We start from the raw sequence: 23876 nt of genomic DNA on the forward strand, positions 1-23876 counted from the left end.
ACACATCCACACCAACACATCCACACAACACATCCACACCAACACATCCACACCAACACATCCACACCATCACATCCACACCAACACATCCACACCATCACATCCACACCAACACATCCACACTAACACATCCACACTAACACATCCACACTAACACATCCACACCAACACATCCACACAACACATCCACACCAACACATCCACACCAACACATCCACACTAACACATCCACACCAACACATCCACACCAACACATCCACACTAACACATTCACACCAACACACATCCACACTAACACATCCACACTAACACATCCACACAACACATCCACACAACACATCCACACCAACACATCCACACCATAACATCCACACCAACACATCCACACTAACACATCCGCACTAACACAAATCCACACCAACACATCCACACTAACACACATCCACACTAACACATCCACACTAACACACATCCACACCAACACACATCCACACCAACACATCCACACATCCAGACCAACACATCCACACTAACACATCCAAACCAATACACATCCACAACAACACATCCACACTAACACACATCCACACTAACACACATCCACACCAACACATGCACACTAACACATCCACACTAACACACATCCACAACAACACATCCACACTAACACACATCCACACTAACACATCCACACTAACGCATCCACACTAACACATCCACACCAACACATCCACACCAACACATCCACACAAACACACTAACACATCACCACACCAACACACATCCACACAACACATCCACACAACACATCCACACAAACACATCCACACTCACATCCACACCAACACATCAACACACCACCATCACATCCACACCAACACATCCACACTAACACATCCACACAACACATCCACACCAACACATCCACACCAACACATCCACACTAACACATTCACACCAACACACATCCACACTAACACATCACACTAACACATCCACACAACACATCCACACTAACACATCCACACCAACACATCCACACCATCACATCACACCAACACATCCACACTAACACATCCGCACTAACACACATCCACACCAACACATCCACAGTAACACACATCCACACTAACACATCCACACTAACACACATCACACCAACACACATCCACACCAACACATCCACACATCCAGACAACACATCATTACTAACACATCCAAACCAATACACATCCACAACAACACATCCACACTAACACACATCCACTAACACACATCCAAACCAACACATGCACACTAACACATCCACACTAACACACATCCACAACAACACATCCACACTAACACACATCCACACTAACACATCCACACTAACACATCCACACTAACACATCCACACCAACACATCCACACCAACACATCCACACAAACACACATCCACACTAACACATCCACACCAACACACATCCACACAACACATCCACACGACACATCCACACAAACACATCCACACCATCACATCCACACCATCACATCAACACCAACACATCCACACTAACACATCCACACTAACACACATACACACCAACACATCCACACTAACACACATCCACACTAACACATCCACACTAACACACATCCACACCAACACACATCCACACCAACACATCCACACATCCAGACCAACACATCCACACTAACACATCCAAACCAATACACATCCACAACAACACATCCACACTAACACACATCCACACTAACACACATCCACACCAACACATGCACACTAACACATCCACACTAACACACATCCACACTAACACACATCCACACTAACACATCCACACTAACACATCCACACTAACACATCCACACCAACACATCCACACCAACACATCCACACAAACACACATCCACACTAACACATCCACACCAACACACATCCACACCAACACCAACACACATCCACACTAACACACATCCACACTAACACATCCACACCAACACATCCACACCAACACACATCCACACTAACACATCCACACCAACACACATCAACACTAACACATCCACACCAACACACATCCACACCAACACACATCCACACCAACACACATCCACAACAACACACATCCACACCAACACACATCCACATGAACACATCCACACCAACACACATCCACACTAACACACATCCACACCAACACATCCACACATCCAGACCAACACATCCACACTAACACATCCAGACCAACACATCCACACTAACACATCCAAACCAATACACATCCACAAAAACACATCCACACTAACACACATCCACACTAGCACACATCCACACCAACACATGCACACTAACACATCCACACTAACACACATCCACAACAACACATCCACACTAACACACATCCACACTAACACATCCACACTAACACATCCACACTAACACATCCACACCAACACATCCACACCATCACATCCACACCATCACATCCACACCAACACATCCACACTAACACATCCACACTAACACATCCACACTAACACATCCACACTAACACATCCACACCAACACATCCACACAACACATCCACACCAACACATCCACACCAACACATCCACACCAACACATCCACACCCTCACATCCACACCTCACATCCACACCAACACATCCACACCATCACATCCACACCAACACATCCACACTAACACATCCACACTAACACATCCACACCAACACATCCACACCAACACATCCACACTAACACATTCACACCAACACACATCCACACTAACACATCCACACTAACACATCCACACAACACATCCACACAACACATCCACACCAACACATCCACACCATCACATCCACACCAACACATCCACACTAACACATCCGCACTAACACATCCACACCAACACATCCACACTAACACACATCCACACTAACACATCCACACTAACACACATCCACACCAACACACATCCACACCAACACATCCACACATCCAGACCAACACATCACAATAACACATCCAAACCAATACACATCAAAACAACACATCCACACTAACACACATCCACACTAACACACATCCACACCAACACATGCACACTAACACATCCACACTAACACACATCCACAACAACACATCCACACTAACACACATCCACACTAACACATCCACATTAACGCATCCACACTAACACATCCACACCAACACATCCACACCAACACATCCACACAAACACACATCCACACTAACACATCCACACCAACACACATCCACACAACACATCCACACAACACATCCACACAAACACATCCACACCCTCACATCCACACCAACACATCCACACCAACACATCCACACCAACACATCCACACCAACACATCCACACTAACACATCCACACTAACACATCCACACCAACACATCCACACTAACACATTCACACCAACACACATCCACACTAACACATCCACACTAACACATCCACACAACACATCCACACAACACATCCACACCAACACATCCACACCATCACATCCACACCAACACATCCACACTAACACATCCGCACTAACACACATCCACACCAACACATCCACACTAACACACATCCACACTAACACATCCACACTAACACACATCCACACCAACACACATCCACACCAACACATCCACACATCCAGACCAACACATCCACACTAACACATCCAAACCAATACACATCCACAACAACACATCCACACTAACACACATCCACACTAACACACATCCACACCAACACATGCACACTAACACATCCACACTAACACACATCCACAACAACACATCCACACTAACACACATCCACACTAACACATCCACACTAACACATCCACACTAACACATCCACACCAACACATCCACACCAACACATCCACACAACACACATCCACACTAACACATCCACACCAACACACATCCACACAACACATCCACACAACACATCCACACAAACACATCCACACCATCACATCCACACCATCACATCCACACCAACACATCCACACTAACACATCCACACTAACACACATACACACCAACACATCCACACTAACACACATCCACACTAACACATCCACACTAACACACATCCACACCAACACACATCCACACCAACACATCCACACATCCAGACCAACACATCCACACTAACACATCCAAACCAATACACATCCACAACAACACATCCACACTAACACACATCCACACTAACAGACATCCACACTAACACATGCACACAAACACATCCACACTAACACACATCCACACTAACACACATCCACACTAACACATCCACACTAAACACATCCACACTAACACATCCACACCAACACATCCACACCAACACATCCACACAAACACACATCCACACTAACACATCCACACCAACACACATCCACACTAACACATCCACACCAACACCAACACACATCCACACTAACACACATCCACACTCAACACATCCACACCAACACATCCACACCAACACACATCCACACTAACACATCCACACCAACACACATCAACACTAACACATCCACACCAACACACATCCACACCAACACACATCCACACCAACACACATCCACACCAACACACATCCACACCAACACATCCACACCAACACACATCCACACTAACACACATCCACACCAACACACATCCACACCAACACATCCACACATCCACACCAACACATCCACACTAACACATCCACACTAAACACTCCACACTAACACATCCAACAATTACACATCCACACTAACACATCCACACTAACACACATCCACACTACCTAACACATCCACACCAACACATGCACACTAACACATCCACACAACACACATCCACAACAACACATCACACTAACACACATCCACACTAACACATCCACACTAACACATCCACACCAACACATCCACACCATCACATCCACACCAACACATCCACACCAACACATCCACACTAACACATCCACACTAACACACATCCACACTAACACATCCACACTAACACACATCCACACTAACACATCCACACTAACACATCCACACCAACACATCCACACCAACACATCCACACAAACACACATCCACACTAACACACATCCACACTAACACATCCACACCAACACACATCCACACCAACACACATCCACACTAACACACATCCACACTAACACATCCACACCAACACATCCACACCAACACACATCCACACTAACACATCCACACCAACACACATCAACACTAACACATCCACACCAACACACATCCACACTAACACACATCCACACTAACACATCCACACTAACACACATCCACACCAACACACATCCACACTAACACACATCCACACTAACACATCCACACCAACACATCCACACCAACACACATCCACACTAACACATCCACACCAACACATCCACACTAACACATCCATTACTCAACACACATCCACACCAACACATCCACACTAACACACATCCACACTAACACACATCCACACTAACACATACACACCAACACATCCACACCAACACATCCACACAAAACACACATCCACACTAACACATCCACACCAACACACATCCACACAACACATCCACACAACACATCCACACAAACACATCCACACCATCACATCCACACCACTAACACATCCACACCAACACATCCACACTAACACATCTCCACACTAACACATCACACTAACACATCCAATTCAAACACATCCACACTAACACACATCCACACAACACATCCACACTAACACACATCCACACCAACACATCAACACATCCAGACCAACACATCACACTAACACATCCAAACCAATACACATCTACATATAACACATCCACACTAACACACATCCACACTAACACACATCCACACCAACACATGCACACAAACACATCCACACTAAACACATCCACACTAACACACATCCACACTAACACATCATACTAACACATCTACACTAACACATCCACACTAACACATCACACCAACACATCCACATCAAACACATCCATCACAACACATCCACACCAACACACATCACACATACACAAACACATCCACACTAACACATAACACATCCACACACATCCACACACACATCCACACAACACATCCACACAACACATCCACACTAACACATCCATAACACACACAAACACATCCACACCAACACACATCCACACTAACACATCCACACTAAACACATCCACATAAACACATCATCCACACAACACACATTCACACATCAATAACACATCCATACCAACACATCTACACCAACACACATCACACTAACAACACATCCACACCAAAACAACACATCCACACTAAACACATCTACACATCCAGACCAACACATCCACACTAATACATCTAGACAAACACATCCACACTAACACATCCAAACCAATACACATCCACAACTAACACATCCACACTAACACACATCCACACTATCATTAACACATCCACACCAACACATGCACACTAACACATCCACACTAAACACATCCACAACAACACATCACACACTAACACACATCCACACTAACACATCTAATACTAACACATCCACACTAACACATCCACACCAACACATCCACACATACCATCACATCCACACCAACACATCCACACCAACACATCCACACTAACACATCCACACTAAACACACATCCACACCAACACATCCACACTAACACACATCCACACTAACACATCCACACTAACACATCCACACTAACACATCAAACACCAACACATCCACAAAAAACACATCACACTAACACACATCCACACTAACACATCCACACCAACACACATCCACACTAACACATCCATCCACACTAACACACATCCACATAACACTAACACATCCACACCAACACATCAACACACACACTAACACACATCCATACTAACACATCAACCAACACATCAACATTTAACACATCCACACCAACACATCCACACCATAACACACATCCACACCAACACATCCACACTAACACACATCTAACACACCACACACACATCCACACTAAACACATCCACACTAACACATCCACACCAACACATCCACACCAACACACATCCACACTAACACATCCACACAAACACATCAACACTAACACATCCACACCAACACACACATCCACACCAACACACATCCACACTAACACACATCCACACAAACACATCCACACTAACAATACACATCACACACGAACACATCCACACCAAACACATCCACACCAAACACATCCACACCAACACATCCATTCACAGACTAACACATCCACACTAACACATTCAGACTAAACACATCCACACTAACACATCTAAACACCATACACATCCACACTAAACACATCATTACTAAATACACATCCAAACTAACACACATCCACACTAACACATCCAGACTAACACATCCACACTAACACATCCACACCAACACATCCACACTAACACATCCAAACCAATACACATCCACACAACACATCCACACCAACACACATCCACACTAACACACATCCACACTAACACACATCCACACTAACACATCACACTAACACATCCACACCAACACACATCACACACACACACACATCCACACCAAACACATCCACACTAACACATCTAACTAACACACACTCCACACATCCACAACACACATCCACACTAACACATCCACACCATCACATCCACACCAACACATCCACACAAACACATCCACACCAACACATCCACACCAACACATCCACACTAACACACATACACAACAACACATCCACACTAACACATTCACACTAACACATCCACACCAACACATCCACACTAACACATCCACACCAACACATCCACACAAACACATCCACACTAACACATCCACACTAACACATCCACACCTAACACATCCACACCAACACATCCACACCAACACATCCACACAAACACATCCACACCAACACATCCACACAAACACATCCACACCATCACATCCACACCAACACATCCACACTAACACATCACATATCACATCCACACTAACACACGTCACAAACACATCCACACTAACACATCACTAACACATCACACAATACACATCCACGCTAACACATCCACACTAAACACATCCACACTAACACATCCACAACCTAACACATCACACTACACACACATGACTAACACATCCACAGTAACACATCCACACTAACACATCCACACTAACACACATCTATCACACATACAAACACATCCACACTAACACACTAACAACACATCCACACATCCAGACCAACACATCCACACTAACACATCCAAACCAATACACATCCACAACAACACATCCACACTAACACACATCCACTAACACACATCCACACAACACAACACATCACACCAACACATCCACACCATCACATCCACACCAACACATCCACACTAACACATCCACACCAACACATCCACACAACACATCCACACCAACACATCCACACCAACACATCCACACCCTCACATCCACACCAACACATCCACACCATCACATCCACACCAACACATCCACACTAACACATCCACACTAACACATCCACACCAACACATCCACACTAACACATCCACACCAACACACATCCACACTGTCACATCCACACTAACACATGCACACTAACACATCCACACCAACACATCCACACCAACACATCCACACTAACAAATCCAAACCAATACACATCCACAACAACACATCCACACTAACACACATCCACACCAACACATGCACACTAACACATCCACACTAACACACATCCAAAACAACACATCCACACTAACACACATCCACACTAACACATCCACACTAACACATCCACACTAACACATCCACACCAACACATCCACACCACACACATCCACAAAACACATCCACACTAACACATCACACTAACACACATCCACACAACACATCTACACTGTTACACACATCAACACATCCAACACACATCACACTCAACACATCCACACTAAACACATCCACACAACACATCCACACTAACACATCCACACTAACAACACATACACAACTAAACACATCCACACATAACACACATCCACAACAACACATCCACACTACACACATCCACACTAACACATCCACAACAACACATCCACACTCAACACATCACACTAACACATCCACACCAACACATCCACACTAACACATCCACACCAAACACATCCACACAGTCACATCCACACTAACACATCCACACTAACACATCCACACCAACACATCCACACCAACACATCCACACTAAACACATACACAACAACACATCCACACTAACACACATCCACACTAACACATCCACACTATTACATCCACACCAACACATCCACACTAACACATCCACACCAACACATCCATCAACACACACACATCCAACTAACACATCCACACTAACACATCCACACCAAACACATCCACACCAACACATCCACACAAACACACATTCACACAAACACACATCCACACTAACACATCCACACTAACAACACATCCACACAACACATCCACAACAACACATCCACACCAACACATCCACACCAACACATCCACACTAACACATCCACAGTAACACACATCCACACCAACACATCCACACTAACACACATCCACACTAACACATCCACACTAAACACATCCACACCAATAACACATCACACTCAACACATCTACACCAACACATCCACTAACACAACACATCTACAACTAACACATCCAACACATAACACATCCACACTAACACATCCACAACACATCCACACTAACACACATCCACACTAACACACATAACACCAACACATCACACTAACACATCACACTAAACACACATCACACAAAACACATCACATTACTAATACATCCAACACATCTAACACATCCACACAAACATAACCAACACATCCACACCAACACACATCCACACAAACACATTCATACTAACACATCTACACAACACACTCAAACACATCCACACAACACATCCACACCAACACATCACACCTAACACATCCACACTAACACATCACACAACACACATCACGTCTAACACACATCCACACTAACACATCCACACTAACACACATCACACTAACACATCCACACTAACACATCCACACTAACACATCCACACAAAAACACATCCACACTAACACACATCACAACACACATCCACACATAACACACATCCACACTAACACACATCCACACAAACACATCCACACTAACACATCCACACTAACACATCACATTTTACACACATCCAACCAACACATCCACACTAACACATCCACACTAATACACATACACACTAACACATCTACACAACACACATCCACACAAAACACATCTAACAATACATCACACTAACACATCCACATCAACACATCCACACTAACACATCCACACATCCAACACATCATAACACATCCACACTAACACATCCACATCACACTAACACATCCACACTAACACATCTACAAAAACACATCCACACAACACACATCACAGTAACACATCCACACAAACACAAATCCACACCAACACATCCACACTAACACATCCACACCATCACATCCACACTAAACACATCCACTAACACACACCATCACATCCAACATCATCCACACAAACAACACATCCACACATAACACAACACATCCACACAACACATACCAACACATCCACACTAACACATCCACACTAACACACATCACACTAAACACATCACACCAACACATCCACATCTAACACATCCACACACTAACACATCATAATACACATCCAACAACACATCCACACTAAACACATCCACACATCCAACAACACATCCACACCACTAACACACACATCCACACTACACATCCACACAACACATCCACACCAACACATCCACACCAACACACATCTAACACATCCACACAACACATCCACACATCCACACAACACATCCACACCAAACACATCCACAACACATCACACCAACACATCCACACTAACACATCCACACCAACACATCCACACTAACACATCCACACTAACATCCACACCAACACATCCACAACACATCCACACTAACACATCCACACCAACACATCCACACCAACACATCCACACAACACATAACACATCATCCACAACAACACATCCACACTAACACATCATCCACACAACACATCCACACTAACACATCCACACTAAACACATCCACACCAACACATCCACACTAACACATCCACACTAACACATCCACACTCAACACATCCACACTAACACATCCACACAACACATCACACAAACACATCCACACAAAACACATCCACACAACACATCCACACCAACACACATCAACACATGCACACAACACATCCACACTAACACATCATCCAACACAACACATCCACATAACACACATCCAACTAACACATACACTAAACACATCCACACAACACATCCACACTAACACATCACACCACACACATATACACAACACATCTACACTAACACATCCACACCAAACACATCCACACTAACACATCCACACAACAACACATCCACACTAACACACATCCAACACACATCCACACATAACACATCCACACTAACACATCCACACTAACACATCCACATCCACACACATCCACACTAACACATCCACACTAACACACATCCACACTAACACATCACACCAACACATCCACACTAACACACATCCACACCAAACACATCCACAATAACACATCCACACACAACACATCCACACCAACACACATCCACACTAACACATCCACACCAACACATCACACCAACACATCCACACACACCACACCAACACACATCCACACCAAACACATCACACTAACACACATCCACACATCAACACACATCCACACTAACACACATCCACACTAACACATCCACACTAACAACACATCCACACTAACACATCCACACATCCACAAACACATCCACACCAAACACATCCACACCAACACATCTACACACTAACACATCCACACTAAACACATCCACACCAACACATCCACACTAACACATCCACACTAACACACATCCACACTAAACACATCCACACTAACACATCCACACCAACACACATCCACATAACACATCCACACTAACACACATCCACACAACACATCCACACTAACACATCCACACTAACACATCACACTAAACACATCCACACTAACACATCCACACTAACACACATCCACACTAACACATCTCAACACACATCCACACATCAACACACATCCACACAACACATCTATACTACACAACACATCCACACCAACACATCCACAATAACACATCCACACCAACACATCCACACCAACACATCCACACATACACATACACACATCCACACTAACACACATACACAACAACACATCCACACTAACACACATCCACACTAACACACATCCACACCAACACACATCCACACCAACACATCCACACATCCACACCAACACATCCACACTAACACATCCAAACCAATACACATCCACAACAACACATCCACACTAACACACATCCACACTAACACATCCACACTAACACATCCACACTAACACATCCACACCAACACATCCACACTAACACATCCACACCAACACACATCCACACTGTCACATCCACACTAACACATCCACACTAACACATCCACACCAACACATCCACACCAACACACATCCATCACACCACATAACACACATCCACACTAACACATCTCACACTAAACACACACAACACACTAACACATCCACACCAACACACATCCACACTAAACACATCCACACTCAACACACATCCACATAACACATCCAACACATCACACATCCAACTAACACATCCACACAACACATCACACTAACACACATCCACACTAACACATCCACACATAACACACACACACCAAACACATCCACACTAACACACATCCACACCAACACATCCACACTAACACATCAAACCAATACACATCCACAACAACACATCACATCTAACACACATCCACATAAACACATCACACTAACACACATCCACACAACACATCCACACCAACACACAACACACATCCACACTAACACATCCACACCAACACATCCAACACCAACACACATCCACCAACACATCCACACAAAACACATCCACACACAACACATAACACACCAACACACATCCACACTAACACATCCACACCAACACACATCCACACCAACACACATCACACTAACACACATCCACACTAACACATCCACACAACACATCCAACAACACATTCACACTAACACATCCACACCAACACACATCCACACTAACACATCCACTAACACACACACATCCACACCAACACACATCCACACTAACACACATCCACACACAACACATCCACACTAAACACACATCCACACCAACACACATCCACATCCACAACAACACATCCACACTAACACATCCACACCAAACACACATCACACATCCAACACACATCCACACAACACATCACAATAACACACATCCACACATCACACAAACACACATCCACACCAACACACATCCACACAACACATCCACACTAACACATCACAACACACATCCACACATATACACACATCACACTAACACACATCAACACACTAACAACACATCACATCCACACCAACACACATCCACCAAACACATCCACACGAACACATCCACACCAACACACATCCACAACATAACACACACATCCACACTAACACATCCACACTAACACATCCACACTAACACATCACACTAACACATCCACACCAACACATCCACACTAACACATCCACACAAACACATCCACACTAACACATCCACACTAACACACATCCACACAACACATCCACACAACACATCCACACTAACACACACTAATACACATCACACACACACATAACACACATCCACACAACACATCCACACTAACACATCCACACTAACACACATCACACTAACACATCCACACATACCAACACATCACACTAACACACATCCACACAACACACATCCACACTAACACATCCACACAACACATCCACACAACACATCCAAACACATCCAAACAACACATCCACAACAACACATCCACACTAAACACATCCACACTAAACACATCCACATCAATAACACACATCCACACTAACACATCCACACTAACACACACATCACAAACACATCCACACTAACACACATCCACACTAACACATCCACACTAACACATCCACACTAACACATCCACACAACACATCCACACTAACACATCCACACAAAACACATCCACACTAACACATCCACACCAACACACATCACACTAACAACACATCACACCAACACACATCACACCAACACACATCACATACACACACATCCACACTAACACATCCACACATCACTAACACCACACACATCCACACAACACATCCACACCAACACACATCAACACTAACACATCCACACACACATCCAACACACATCCAACACCAACACACATCCACACCAACACACATCCACACCAACACACATCACACTAACACATCCACACAAACACATCCACACCAACACACATCCACACCAACACACATCCACACCAACACACATCCACACTAACACATCCACACCAACACACATCCACACCAACACACATCCACACCAACACATCCACAATAACACACATCCACACTAACACACATCCACACCAACACACATCCACACCAACACACATCCACACCAACACATCTACACAAACACACATCCACACTAACACACATCCACACCAACACATCCACACATCCACACACATCCACACACTAACACACATCACATAAACACATCCACACAACACACACATCCACACCAACACACATCCACACCAACACACATCCACACTAACACACATCCACACTAACACACATCCACACCAACACATCCACACCAACACATCCACACCAACACACATCCACACCAACACACATCCACACCAACACATCCACACCAACACACATCCACACCAACACACATCCACACCAACACACGTCCACACCAACACACGTCCACACCAACACACATCCACACCAACACACATCCACACCAACACACATCCACACCAACACACGTCCACACCAACACACGTCCACACCAACACACATCCACACCAACACACGTCCACACCACACACGTCCACACCAACACACATCCACACCAACACACATCCACACCAACACACATCCACACCAACACCTACACACGTCCACACCAACACACGTCCACACCAACACACGTCCACACTAACACACAAAATGAAAATGTGAAAGAAGACAACCTTCCAGCGCGAAGCGGAAGAGGTCAGGGCTGGGGTCGATAGTCAGACTGTGCCCCCTCTCCTCCTTTCCTCCCTCTTTCTCCACACGGGTCGCTAGCTGACGACAGAAATCCCTCGCTACTTCGTCTAGGAGGGGCAGGAAGCGACGTACGGCAGGAGCCATCATCACCTCCCTGTTGAGCAGGAGACGGTCGGCACGCCACTCTGCCCCATTCCTGGTGGTAGAGAGGACCACAGTCAAATTACTGACTATATTCCCACCCTCCATACACTCTGTCCCGTACCTGGTGGTAGAGAGGACCACACACACGCACGCACGCACGCACGCACGCACGCACGCACGCACGCACACACACACACACACACACACACACACACACACACACACACACACACACACACACACGCACACACGCACACACGCACACACAGGTATGTACTTGAGGAAGACTCCCTTGCTGTGCTGCCGTGTCTCTCTGTGTGTGGCCCATGGCTGCAGGGTCATGCGTCGGGGGTGAAGGCCCTCAGAGCGGAACAGCTCACTGATGTCAGACGGCAGCAGGATATTCACAGTGCTCTGGGTGCCCAGACGCTCCCTGTTGGAGACACACCCGACACAGTACATGAAACATGACAGCACACACACACACACACACACACACACACACACACACACACACACACACACACACACACACACACACACACACACACACACACACACACACACACACCTGGCTCCACCAGCCAGGTCACCAGTGATACAAGTCAGTATTCAACGTCAATCCATGTCTGAGGACATCGGGAGACGACATGGAAACTGGGCGCCAGGGGCAACAGTTACCTTCAAGTAGGTTTCAGTTTTGTCAGAGAGTTGTAGATGAGGATGGTGGATGGGTGTCAGCATCTGCCTCTGATTCCAACGGTTAATACTTTCAGAGTTACTACCTTAACCTTTCAGAGTTAATACCTTAACCTTTCAGAGTTAATACCTGAACCTTTCAGAGTTAGTACCTTAACCTTTCAGAGTTACTACCTTAACCTTTCAGAGTTAATACCTTAACCTTTCAGAGTTAATACCTTAACCATTCAGAGTTAATACCTTAACCTTTCAGAGTTAATACCTTAACCTTTCAGAGTTAATACCTTAACCTTTCAGAGTTAATACCTTAACCTTTCAGAGTTAGTACCTTAACCTTTCAGAGTTACTACCTTAACCTTTCAGAGTTAATACCTTAACCTTTCAGAGTTAATACCTTAACCTTTCAGAGTTAATACCTTAACCTTTCAGAGTTAATACCTTAACCATTCAGAGTTAATACCTTAACCTTTCAGAGTTAATACCTTAACCTTTCAGAGTTAATACCTTAACCTTTCAGAGTTAATACCTTAACCTTTCAGAGTTAGTACCTTAACCATTCAGAGTTAATACCTTAACCGTTCAGAGTTAATACCTTAACCGTTCAGAGTTAGTACCTTAACCATTCAGAGTTAGTACCTTAACCATTCAGAGTTAATGCCTGAACTTAACCTTTAAAACTCTGAGTTAATGCCTCAACTTGACATTCAAAACTTTAACATTTGACTTTTGGTTTAACTTTGAAAATGTATGTTTGAGAAACATGATGTGAGACTGTGAGAGCTGGTAGGGCCCACAGTGTCACACTGCCACACACACGTTCATACAAACACACATGCACACAGGTACCTGTAAATGGGGCCGAGGGTGTTGAAGGTCCTCTCCATGTGTTTGTGTAATAGTTTAAATCTGTCTTCTCTCCAGAACTTCACCAGGTTGAGCCAGCCACTGCTGCCCGTGTGGGGGATCTCCTCAAACCGCCTCAGCCCTCTACCTCCACCCCTCCCCGCAGGACCCCCTCTGGCAGGGGTTACCCCCTCCACACCGAGCCCTGCCACTGTCCCCGCCGGACACACACACATCCCCCTCTGTATCCTCACACACGCTGCTTGTCGCACGGACACACACATCCCCTGTATCCCCTGGAACACGGACGGGCTCACAGATACACTCCACATGGTCTGAGGTAGGGATGACCCTCACAGATACACTCCACATGGTCTGAGGTAGGGATGACCCTCACAGACTCTCATAGCTTCACCACTACTCTCTACAGCGCAAATGTGCTTTTTTCTTCTCAATTATTGCTCCATCCCTCCCTCCTCTCCTCCTTCGCCTGTTTGTCCTCCATCTCTCATAGAGCTGATAGAGGTGATGATTTATGTCTCAGAAGGTCAAAGTTCAAGAGAAACAGCACAACAAAAATGTCAGAATGGTGTAGGATTAACACACGCATACACAGTCACAAACACACATAGTCACACACAGACATGCAGGAACACACACTCACACACACACATAGTCACACACAGACACGCAGGAACACACACATAGTCACACACAGACACGCAGGAACACATCACACACACACATAGTCACACACAGACATGCAGGAACACAGTCACAAACACACATAGTCACACACAGACATGCAGGAACACACACTCACACACACACATCTCTGTAGTACGTCAGTACCAAACTAACTTGATTTGGATTTGATTTGATTTAACTAGTCTTTATTAACAGTTTATTTGTAACAACATAATAAGGACAGCGTTTGACTTATATACACCAAAAAAGTCAAAGGTTATGTACAAAACAAAGATTAACAAGACAAATATTTGGGAACAAGGAACTGAAAAGTGAAGTAAATGTGAAAACAACACTTAAGGTTATAATCTTGTTAGGATTCCTTCCCTGTGTGTGTGGGCCCCAAATGGGCCTAATGATCTGTAACTGATCCAATCCAGTTTCATCCAGTTAGTTCCTGTATGGTCCAGACCAGTTCTATGCAAATAGTAACAATGACAGCCATGTCCTACTATCAGTGACACAGGGATGACGTCATTCATGACATAATTTCCCCTGACGAGTCATCCTCACAGCCTGGCTCTATTGTCAACAGTCTGATCAGCAGATCACTCAGTGAGAGAGAGTGCGAGGGGGAAGGGGGTTGGTGTGAGAGAGAGGCGGGTGAAGAGAGAGAGGCGGGTGAAGAGAGAGAGAAGGGTGAAGAGAGAGAGAGCGGGGGTGAAGAAAGAGAGAAAGGGAGAGAGAGGTGAAAAGAGAGAGAGAGTGAGAGAGAGGGGGTGAAGAGAGAGAGAAAGGGTGAAGAGAGAGAGGGAGAGTGAGAGAGGGGGGGTGGAGAGAGAGGGGTGGAGAGAGAGAGGGAGAGGGGGGAAGAGAGAGAAGGAAAAAGGGGTGAAGAGAGAGAGAGAGAAGGGTGGGGAGAGAGAGAGAAAGAGAGAGTTAAAGACAGATAAGGAGATAAAGGGATAGAGGAGCAACTGTGACAAAGTCGTCTGTCAATGTGTTCCCACCAATCTGCTACTACGTTGTTAAAATGTTATTCTTCATCATTTAGGCATAATGCATGTTTTTAGCATGTTGCAGGTTGATTCTGTGTAGTATCTAGTATGTTCTCTTTGATCACATGACTTTGCAGGCCTCTCCGTTGACTGACATTGGAGTGGACGACTTGGTCTGCTTGCCTCCAAGCATCCCCATGTTGAAGTTGAGGCCTTGGAAGGCGCTCAGCAGGCTGTAGCCATCGTCCTTGGCCGGGGTCTCAGGACCAATCAATTTAGCCAGTTGACGGGGGAGTGCCACTTTCCCTTGCGCCGCACTCAGATGGCTGGTGTCCTTGGAACTCTGGGGTGGGAAGAGAGTTGGGAAGAGAGGGGTAGGGTGACGAGGAAAAAATACACTTTAAATATAGTCCTGCTTTAAGGGTTATGGGTATGGGGCAAGGGGCTAGGAGATAGGGTCTAGGAGATAGGGGCTAGGAGATAGGAGATAGGGGCTAAGGGCTATGAGATAGGGTCTAGGAGATAGGGTCTAGGAGATAGGGTCTAGGAGATAGGGTCTAGGAGATAGGGGCTAGGGTCTAGGAGATAGGGTCTAGGAGATAGGGTCTAGGAGATAGGGTCTAGGAGATAGGGGCTAGGAGATAGGGGCTAGGAGATAGGGGCTAGGAGATAGGGCTAGGAGATAGGGGTATAATTTGTTCTGCTAATGCAACACACTAACCTTGGAGAGCTGGTACTTCTTCCTGAAGTGATCCCTCATGGCGGCTCTCTCTGCGTGCTTCTGAGCATTCAGGGCTTCCCTCAGCATCCTGGAATCAACACAACTACATGTAACACATAGACAGACACACACACAAACATAAATACATCCCTGCCCTAAAACCCATCACCACCAAACCCCAACCTGTCTGTTACCAAGCTGGTTTTCATCCATAATCTCCTCATGGTGTTGTTTCTAATCTCCACATTGACCACAGTGGTCATGTTGTAGTTATGTTTGCGGTCACTCACCTCTCCTTCTCCAGGTCAGTTTGGTAGGAGCGTGTGACGGAGGTCTGTCCCGTCCGTGGAGGGCTGCTCTTTACTCCTCCTGTCCCCCTCTTGGCCCTGCGCCTGGCCCACACCTCTCTCTCCTTCACTCCTGTCACACAGCTGGACAGCTTCTTCATGGGCACCACCAGAGACTGCTTCACCATAGTATCCATGTCTCAGGGGGTGTGTGTGTGTGTGTGTGTGTGTGTGTGTGTGTGTGTGTGTGTGTGTGTGTGTGTGTGTGTGTGTGTGTGTGTGTGTGTGTGTGTGTGTGTGTGTGTGTGTGTGTGTGTGTGTGTGTGTGTGTGTGTGTGTGTGTGTGTGTGAGAGAGAGAGAGAGAGAGAGAAAGAGAGAAAGGGAGAGTAAGTCCAGAACTCTCTGTAGTGTAACCTGTGTGTTACTTCACACACAAAAAGTGTTCTTTTTCATTCATGTTCTGTAGGACATATGTTTGTGTCTGTGCGCATCTCCCACATCTTCCTCCTTGAGGTTAGCTGGCTTGGACCCACTCACTACAGTACAGACAGCCAGTGTATTCATAGACAATGACTCAGGGGCTCAGTACCTGCAAGGACAAGGACACAGACAGGCAGTTAGAGATTACACCCAGACAACATGTGCAGCGTTTCAGATAGACACACACAACAAGCCCAGTCCAGTACTTCCTTACCCAGACATCCACAGTAGGCCTGAGCCTCAAACACCCATAAAGTCCTTAGAGCTTCAGCCAGAGGCCATATACTGTAGCTAACCGTGTCCCATGGTCCAGTTCCACAAAGCCTTGAGGTCAACTGAAGGCAATGAGAAGAGCAACCCCACAGACAAAGTTCTTCCTGCTCTCCTTTCCTGCTCTCCTCCACTCCTTGTGCTGTGTGTTCTATTGCCCTCTCAGGTGAAAATGACAGCTTTCCTCCCCGAGGATCTACTACTCAAACCATTCCCCCCTCATCCTCTATACCCCTCCCTCTTTACTATTACCCCCCTCCCTTGAGATGACCTCCTTATGGACTTAAAGAGGGGAATCCCGTTAGCAGAAACAGGGACTGCACCCTGTGTATGAAGTAGACTTAGAGACACATTAGCTGATGTCATGTTGGGTTAGACACTCTCCTGACTGACTGTGTGCTTGTGTGACAAACAGAAAGGATGCCAGGGTATTATTACCTTTAAAAAGTTCCAACATGTTACCATCCCTCACGCCTTCTAAGTAGATGATGCCTTAAGCACAGGTCTGGGATCTGTTTATGCAATCCCAATACCCAATCTCCAACCATTAGAAGGCAGAAAGACAAAGTGATCTTCGATCAGGTTTAACCAGCTGTGATCAGGATGACGGTGGAGGTTTAAGACAGGCCAGATGGATGGAAGGGCTGAGTTCAGTAGATAATGGGAGATGGATGGGCGGGAATATAGAGGCAGACAGAGAGAGATAGACGGCGTGAGGGAAAGTCAGTCTGTCAGTATGAGACAGCAGTCTGTGTTCAGAGCAGAAGACAGTAGTTACTACATACTGATCTGAAGACCATCCAGCAAAAGGGGCGGGAATGAAGAAAAAGGACAATGTCTTATCATACTCTAGATTCTGTTCTAGTCTCAAACAACAATGTCTTCTCATACTCTAGATTCTGTTCTAGTCTCAAACAACAATGTCTTCTCATACTCTAGATTCTGTTCTAGTCTCAAACAGCAATGTCTTCTCATACTCTAGATTCTGTTCTAGTCTCAAACAGCAATGTCTTCTCATACTCTAGATTCTGTTCTAGTCTCAAACAGCAATGTCTTCTCATACTCTAGATTCTGTTCTAGTCTCAAACAACAATGTCTTCTCATACTCTAGATTCTGTTCTAGTCTCAAACAGCAATGTCTTCTCATACTCTAGATTCTGTTCTAGTCTCAAACAGCAATGTCTTCTCATACTCTAGATTCTGTTCTAGTCTCAAACAGCAATGTCTTCTCATACTCTAGATTCTGTTCTAGTCTCAAACAGCAATGTCTTCTCATACTCTAGATTCTGTTCTAGTCTCAAACAGCAATGTCTTCTCATATTCTAGATTCTGTTCTAGTCTCAAACAGCAATGTCTTCTCATACTCTAGATTCTGTTCTAGTCTCAAACAGCAATGTCTTCTCATACTCTAGATTCTGTTCTAGTCTCAAACAGCAATGTCTTCTCATACTCTAGATTCTGTTCTAGTCTCAAACAGCAATGTCTTCTCATATTCTAGATTCTGTTCTAGTCTCAAACAGCAATGTCTTCTCATACTCTAGATTCTGTTCTAGTCTCAAACAGCAATGTCTTCTCATACTCTAGATTCTGTTCTAGTCTCAAACAGCAATGTCTTCTCATACTCTAGATTCTGTTCTAGTCTCAAACAGCAATGTCTTCTCATACTCTAGATTCTGTTCTAGTCTCAAACAGCAATGTCTTCTTCTAGATTCTGTTCTAGTCTCAAACAGCAATGTCTTCTCATACTCTAGATTCTGTTCTAGTCTCAAACAGCAATGTCTTCTCATACTCTAGATTCTGTTCTAGTCTCAAACAGCAATGTCTTCTCATACTCTAGATTCTGTTCTAGTCTCAAACAGCAATGTCTTCTCATATTCTAGATTCTGTTCCAGTCTCAAACAGCAATGTCTTCTCATACTATAGATTCTGTTCTAGTCTCAAACAGCACCACGTCAACCATTATGGATCTTCAACAGGCTTGGAAACAGAACAGTGTGCACTCTGCAGCCGTTTCCCCAATTGTTTGCTTATGTAAACCACCTGAGACTGACAGGGCAAGTCATTCCAGGTACTCAGACACAGCAGATAGAGAGGACAGGTGATGGAAAGGGAGGGAGGGATGGAGGGATGGAGGTACAGATGGAGGGGAGGAGGGATGGATGAAGGGATGGGAGGGATGGAGGGATGGATGAAGGGATAGAGGGATGGAGGTATGGGAGGGATGGATGGATGGAGGGATAGAGGGATGGAGGTATGGGAGGGATGGAGGTATGGGAGGGATGGATGGAGGGATGGGATGGTGAGGGAGTAGAGAGCATTGAAAGAAGAGATATGACCCCTGTTTATCTCAGGTCTGTTGTGAGACGGACAGAAAGAGCAGCTGTCAGGACACAGACAGTTTACATTTACATTTATATTTACACAGACAGTCTGGTTTACAGTAGCCAATAGTGCATCTAAATCTTTTGTGGCTAGTGTGGGGAGGTGTCTCCGGAAGGTGGTGATTGACGTGAGGGAGTTTGTGGGGGCCAGAGCAGCGAACAGTTTTGTGTGTGTGTGTAGGTGTGTGTATAGGTGTGTGTTTGTGTGTGTAAGTGTGTGTGGGTGTGTGTGTGTCTGTAGCGTTACACAAACTAAAAACACAAAGAAAGGAGACATAAAGCTGTGACAGAACCCTGAGAAGGACATCAGGTGGCCAGCTGTTCCCTTTGGCTTGGTGTCCATTCATCTTCTCCTGCTGCATCAGGAATTGTGAATTATTATGTGGATTATAATTTATGGACAATTTTGTAGGGATTAATACATTGGTCATTAGGGCAAATCAAATCTGACATATTTAAATGGGAATTACAAACTTTAGAAGCCTTTTTAAACCTTGATCACACTACAAGTTTGCATTTCCTGCTGTGCAGGAAGATGCTCTACAACAACATAGTGATGAAATTAAGACAGTAGATCTGTACAGTTCAAGCTCAGCCAGTACATATTTGACAGGACATGGGGGATGGAGGGAGAGAGTGTGTGTGGGGCCCTCAAGGTTCGCCATCTCCCAAAGTCAATCCAACCTCCCCTTCTCCCCTCCCCACTCCCCTCCCCCTCTTCACCTCCAACCCCCTGGGCCTTGGTTTGTGACAGATGAGGACACCATTAATTCCTTAACGAGATGGAGGACAGCCCCCACAGCCCCTCTGTCACAGATCCTTATGCACAG

General features: G+C 45.2%; 2 protein-coding genes and 1 long non-coding RNA gene across 43 annotated transcripts in view; all 3 read right to left on the minus strand.

Moving 5' to 3' along the window:
• Nucleotides 1–20834, minus strand: part of LOC118373241 (cytochrome P450 11B, mitochondrial) — a 29456-nt gene extending 8622 nt beyond the window's left edge. Inside the window, exons 1-8 of the mRNA XM_052509774.1 lie at nucleotides 20610–20834; nucleotides 19918–20504; nucleotides 19628–19730; nucleotides 19032–19249; nucleotides 18482–18519; nucleotides 17225–17573; nucleotides 15957–16112; nucleotides 15517–15731 (exon numbers count right to left, since the gene is read on the minus strand). Coding sequence (XP_052365734.1) covers nucleotides 15517–15731; nucleotides 15957–16112; nucleotides 17225–17573; nucleotides 18482–18519; nucleotides 19032–19249; nucleotides 19628–19730; nucleotides 19918–20111 — 1273 coding nt within the window. The 5' untranslated portion in view covers nucleotides 20112–20504; nucleotides 20610–20834. The remainder of the gene's footprint in view (nucleotides 1–15516; nucleotides 15732–15956; nucleotides 16113–17224; nucleotides 17574–18481; nucleotides 18520–19031; nucleotides 19250–19627; nucleotides 19731–19917; nucleotides 20505–20609) is intronic.
• LOC127925039 (uncharacterized) lies at nucleotides 152–5564 on the minus strand. Its single transcript, XR_008119577.1, has 3 exons — nucleotides 4950–5564; nucleotides 4353–4689; nucleotides 152–693 (listed from the first exon to the last, which is right to left on the minus strand). It is a non-coding gene; the product is annotated as an uncharacterized LOC127925039 (long non-coding RNA).
• Nucleotides 20835–23796: 2962 nt separating the features above from the next.
• Nucleotides 23797–23876, minus strand: part of LOC127925032 (dual specificity protein kinase CLK2-like) — a 20517-nt gene continuing 20437 nt past the window's right edge. For all 41 annotated transcript variants that reach the window (XM_052509761.1, XM_052509760.1, XM_052509751.1 and 38 more), the window contains one exon: nucleotides 23797–23876. This exon is cut by the window's right edge and continues 972 nt beyond it. The gene's annotated coding sequence lies outside the window, so the exon portion shown is untranslated.

The sequence above is a fragment of the Oncorhynchus keta genome, unplaced genomic scaffold, assembly GCF_023373465.1.
Source record: "Oncorhynchus keta strain PuntledgeMale-10-30-2019 unplaced genomic scaffold, Oket_V2 Un_contig_496_pilon_pilon, whole genome shotgun sequence".
NCBI classification, from domain to species: Eukaryota; Metazoa; Chordata; class Actinopteri; order Salmoniformes; family Salmonidae; genus Oncorhynchus; species Oncorhynchus keta.